Source organism: Bidens hawaiensis, unplaced genomic scaffold (genome assembly GCF_021521415.1).
Source record: "Bidens hawaiensis isolate Kalapana, Puna unplaced genomic scaffold, B.hawaiensis_p1.1 tig00001269_1, whole genome shotgun sequence".
In the NCBI taxonomy this organism is placed as follows: domain Eukaryota; kingdom Viridiplantae; phylum Streptophyta; class Magnoliopsida; order Asterales; family Asteraceae; genus Bidens; species Bidens hawaiensis.
In genome coordinates, this window is record NW_027491072.1 from 2,399,158 (window position 1) to 2,405,243 (window position 6,086).

The window sequence follows — 6,086 nt, forward strand, 5'->3', positions numbered from 1 at the left end:
TTGTTCCACATCTTGTTACTCCCGAGTATAATAAGGTGACTCGATATATTTATGGTTTGCCAAAGGAAATCCGTGATCATGTGAGATCACACATGCCTGCAACGACCGAGTCTGCTATTGAGTTGGTTGGATATTTGATGGATAGTATGATTAGAAATCGAGAGGAGGAAACGAAGATGGTGACTGAGAAGAAACGTGAAGTTGATGAGAAGGGAAAGTTTGAATAAGGGAAGGAGAGGTCGGCTGCATTTAATCAACTGATGTGTAAAAACTGTGATAAGCGACATGACGGGAGGTGTTTGAAGCCTACACCGAAAGTTGATGTTCGCAAGTTTGATCCGTATTCAACTTGCAAATTTTGTAAACGACCAGGACACAAGGAAAAGGATTGTAGGAAGAAATTAATCGTCTGTTTTGATTATGGTGAAAAAGGGCACTTTAGTGCGGAATGCACTAAGAGGAAACCGGCAGTTGGAGGCGCCAGTGGTAGTGGTGTCAGGAATGAAGCCAAGAAGAAAAATGCCCGTGCATTCATGCTCAACACTCAGAAGGCGGGAGAATTACCAGAAGTGATTACTAGTACGTTTCCTATTGATAATGTTTATGCCAGGGTTTTATTTGACTCAGGAGCCAATCAAAGTTTTATATATTATAAGTTTTGTAGTCTATTGAACGAACCTCTAGCTAAACTGAATAATCAATATGAAGTAGAAACGGCTAATGGAAACCGGCAGTTGGAGGCGCCAGTGGTAGTGGTGTCAGGAATGAAGCCAAGAAGAAAAATGCCCGTGCATTCATGCTCAACACTCAGAAGGCGGGAGAATTACCAGAAGTGATTACTAGTACGTTTCCTATTGATAATGTTTATGCCAGGGTTTTATTTGACTCAGGAGCCAATCAAAGTTTTATATATTATAAGTTTTGTAGTCTATTGAACGAACCTCTAGCTAAACTGAATAATCAATATGAAGTAGAAACGGCTAATGGAAACTTAATCCAAATATCTGAGGTATTAAATAGTTATATTATCTTAGCCGGATATGAAATGCCAGTGCAATTGTTACCAATGGAGTTAGCTGGATTTGATGTTATTTTAGGGATGGACTGGTTAGCCGCCAACCAAGCCCGAATGCTATGTAACGAAAAGGCTATTGAAATTCTAACTCCAAACAATAAAATGATGCGAATAGCTGGCGATAAAGATTCTGGTAAGATAGGAATCATTTCAAAAATAAAAGCTAGTCATTGTTTGGGAAAAGGTTGCTTAGCATTTATGACTTATGTAACCAAGGAGCCCGAGCCTAAGAAAATAGAAGAGGTCCCAATTGTCGCTGAATTCAAGGATGTATTTCCTAATGAATTGCTTGGAATTCCGCCCCTCGAGAAGTTGAGTTTAGAATCGATTTAGTTCCGGGAACAGCTCCAATTGCTAAATCACCTTACCGACTAGCACCAACTGAAATGAAAGAGCTGAAGAAGAAATTGGATGAGTTATTGGAAAAATGATTCATACGACCAAGTTCTTCACCCTAGGGAGCTCCGATATTGTTCGTTAAGAAGAAAGACGGATCAATGACGATGTGTATTGATTACCGAGAATTGAATAAAGTCACGATCAAGAATCGATATCCGTTGCCAAGGATTGATGATCTTTTCAGTCAATTACAAGATGCAAGTTGTTTTTCCAAAATTGATTTAAGATCCGGGTATCTTCAACTGAAGGTTCAAGAAGATGATATATCAAAGACTGCATTCAGAACCCGATACGGACATTATGAGTTCACTGTTATGCCTTTTGGACTCACTAATGCTCTGGCAGCTTTTATGGATATGATGAATCGAATCTGCAAACCTTACTTAGATAAGTTTGTTATTGTTTTCATTGATGACATTCTTATCTATTCCAAAAAAACGGAGGATCATCAGACCCATTTAAGGATCATACTAGAAACATTAAGAAAAGAAAAGTTGTATGCTAAATTCTCGAAATGCGAATTCTGGTTATCCGAAGTACAATTTCTTGGGCATATTGTTAATGAGAAGGGTATTCAAGTTGATCCAGCATAGATTGAAGCTATTACCAAATGGGAGAAACCCAAGACTCCGACTCAAGTAAGAAGTTTTCTGGGGTTTAACAGGTTACTATAGAAGGTTTATCCAGAACTTCTCAAGGATAGCGGTTCCATTAACTTCACTTACACGGAAGTCTGTGAAATTTGAATAGGGACCGAAGCAAGAAGAGGCATTTGAAATTCTTAAAGAGAAACTAACAAATGCACCTGTCTTAGCCTTGCCTGAAGGACAAGATAATTTCATTGTATATTGTGATGCTTCACATACAGGAATGGGATGTGTTTAGATGCAAGGGAAGAAGGTAATTGCTTATGCTTCAAGACAGTTAAAAGCTCATGAAAAGAATTATACTACACATGATCTTGAACTTGGAGCTATAATTTTCGCATTGAAATTATGGTGACACTATTTATATGGTGTGAAGTTTACAGTTTATACTGATCATAAAAGTCTAAAGCACATATTTGATCAGAAAGAATTGAACATGAGACAGAGACGATGGATGGAGACGTTGAATGATTATGATTGTGAGATAGTTTATCATGAAGGTGAAGCTAATGTGGTAGCTGATGCTTTAATCCACTAGATTCGACTCTATTTAGGTTTATATCACTTACTTTCCCTTACTTGTTTGTTTTAAAGGCCTACCAATGCACCAATACATTTAAGCACTCAACCTTTTATGCCTACTTTTTACTGGATTTGGGACCGGATGATCAATGTACTATCATCTTCCCTTTTTGCTTCAAAAACTCATTTTTGATTTCCCTTTTTTTATTTTTTTTTACTCTCTTAAATTTTTTTGAATTTTCTCAAAATTTTTACTCCCCCTAAAATCAAAAACATTAACAAAAATAAACTTGACTGTTTTACGTGGTCTACAAATATTTTTAACTCACTTTTAGTTAATCACAATGGCAGCCTCATTAACAAGAATAAACAGTTAAGCAATCCAAAATGGACATGAAAAGCAAACCGTAATGAGCTCCATCTTTCCAGATTTTCTGTGTTTGCCCCGCCCTCCATTGATTTGGCAATGTTTAGCATAACCATGCTCCAATGATAGACATTATGACTTACGGGAGCCCCTGCACACACAGTTTAAGAAAACAAAGAAATCCAAGCCTACTTGGTCTTGGACCTCATGACATTTTCCAAAATTCTCAACCGTTTCAGTAGTTTCAGAACACTTGTTGTCTGAACTTTCAGATTTGGCATTTAAAACCGTTGAATTTTCTGAATTTTCGGATTTTACAGATCTGACAATGTTATCCGAACTTTCAGAACAAAACTCCTTTTTCTTGATGATCCAATCATATAACTTTGATTTTGATCTTTTCACATAAAATTTCAACTTTTCTAACCTTTTTGCATCATAATCTTTCAAATCAACAACCTTAACAAATTTAGGTTTGATATTTGAATCGACATTTTGTAACACCGTGAAAATACCCCATCTAATTTTGGGCCAAAAATGTCAATTCTGAAAGTTAAAGGACTGAAAATGAAAAATCTGAGTTTTTAGACCCATCGTGCTACGCGATGGTCTCCTGATGAACTTCGTCGCGCTACGCGACAGAGAATCACACAATTCAAGAAAAAGGGGGGGGGGGCGCCGCGCTACGCGACGGCCAAACTCAACGGGTCCATCGCGCTACGTGATGACCAGGTTAAGTAACCCGGGACACATGGCCAACCACGTGTCAACACGTGGCAGCTTCTGATTAATTGCGGCGTCGCGCTACGCGACGGTCTTGGGGAAAAGGCCATAGCGCTACGCGATGGTCTGCAAAACTCGCCTATAAAAGGGCAGCTACGGGTTCAAGCCAATTCATCTCATTTTCACCTTCATTTCGCATACTTAACCTAGGTAATCGTGCCAAGGGTGTTCTAGGGTGTCGAGGGCCGTTTTCGTGAAGAACAAATGTGTCGTTACACTGTTTAACGACCTGTTGATCTTGTAACAAAGTACAAGCTGAATTGCTGCTGATTTATAAAGTTCTTAACTTCCGTCAAGCCGATTTAGGTAGGAATAGGGTTAAGTTACTTTACTAGTTACTTTAAATATCTAGTTATAATTTAGTTAAGAGTATAGTCGTTAAACTGTTAATATTTTCCAAGTAATGTTTTATAAAGTAAAGACGTTGCTTCCATGTGAAGTAATGTTATCAAAACTATTATTTTGACAGGCATGTAGTAACTGGAAGGGGGTATCATTAGTAGACTCTTCTTGCCTAAGGAAAGCAATTCGTACAAATCCCAATCAACCGCGGGACCCGTTTGCTTATCTGGAGAAGTTTGCCAACGTGATATCCTTTATAAGGCCAAAGCGTGCTATTCCAAACGTCATATGTAAATTCAAAGTATTTTCATAAACGACTGTAACTATACTAAGGTTAGGTCAGACCTAAGAGTCTGCTGATCAGACCTCGAGTCTGCTGAACTGAATCAGACATCAAGTCTGCTGATCAGACCTCGAGTCTGCTGAAATTGAAACAGGCTTAAAGTCTGCTGAATTGGGTACTTATGCATACCTATTATGAATATAGGTTAATAGCATACTGAAGCCGAGGAGATTGATATTTCCTACTGATAACATAAGGTGAACAAGTTAACCTTTTTCTTTATGAACTGATTTTACTCTTGTAATAGACTGATTTTTTATTACAAAGAGTCTGATAAATGTTTGCATGAGATATAATCTCTAAAATCGTTATAATACAAAATAGATAATAAAAAGCAACTCAGACCGAATACAAATGTGTCTGGATCCAAACATAACTGATAATTGGCATACAAAACCAAGTAAGTCATAACCGGTTCTCCAACAAGGTTACATAGCCTAGGGGAAGGTTGTCTCCGAACAGGGGCTATCTACTCGGGGAACCTTTGAATTGTGTGTGTAGGGTAGTGGTACAAATCCTGGGAATGGACAGGCATTCTTGCTGAGATTGTGAACAGAAAACTATGTTTGTATTTAACGACTGTTATAAATGTTTTATCGAGTCAAACGTTTCACCAGTATATAGTTGACGTGTTTTTCCCACCCTTGCAGGTAACTAGATGATAATAGGTGATATACAAGGATTGGAGTCATAGAAGATCGCTCGAGATGGCTCGTTTTTGAATATTATAAATCCTTGTATTATTAATATCACGGTTTTGTAAATCTGAAACTCGGGTGTTTAATTCCCGAGTAGTTTTGACAATGTAAATTAATATTTTAATATTTAAAGACTTCCTCTAAAATGAACCCGCTACTCTGATATATTTACAAAACAGGTACCAACTGATGGTCACACTCCTAGGCCCTGAAACGGGGTGTGACACATTTGAGCTTGTATTTTTAGATTTTGAAGTTTGAAATTTTTGTTTTTCTGTTTTTAAACTTTCCTGGTTGTTTTTTAATGTAACAACACCTGATTTTTGAATGTAAGAGAACTTAGGACTCTTCTTATAACAAGGAGATTCCTCAGTTTGTTTACATTTAACCTTTTGAACAAAGAAATCCTTTTTGGATTGATTTCGATACTTCATTTCTTTATCACTTTCAGATGTTGGTGGGTACCATGATCGTCTTATAACGATTAGGACACACAAAGAACACATGCCCTACTTCGTTACAGTTAAAACATCTTCTCCGATCAACAGACTTTCTAACCGGAGGTTCTTAAACACGATCACGCACAATTGTTTCCAATTTTATTGGCTTAGGGGAAATTGGGGTTTGAACTTGCTTATACCCAAACCATGATTATTATAACCATAGACAACTTCCCCAGATATTTCATCTTTACCAGTCGGTTTGGGGAGAATATTGTCCAAGACGAAAGATGCAGCTTTGAAACTGTTAAGCTTCAAATCAACCTTTTCATTAACAATTTGTTTTAACATCAAAATTGTTTTCTCATATTGATCAATCTTTTCCCCCAGTGCCTTTTCACATGTTTGAAGCTTAGCATAAGCTTCCTTAATATGTTTAAGCTCATTTAGTAAAGAGGCGTTGTGAGTTT

General features: G+C 37.4%; 1 protein-coding gene across 1 annotated transcript; it reads left to right on the top strand.

The window, feature by feature from the left end:
• Positions 1-260: 260 nt before the first annotated feature.
• On the top strand, positions 261-1,408 carry LOC143569734 (uncharacterized). The gene is made up of 2 exons (XM_077055574.1): positions 261-639; positions 735-1,408. Exons 1-2 carry the CDS (start codon positions 261-263, stop codon positions 1,406-1,408), a joined length of 1,053 nt encoding a protein of 350 aa, XP_076911689.1.
• The last annotated feature ends 4,678 nt before the right edge of the window (positions 1,409-6,086 follow it).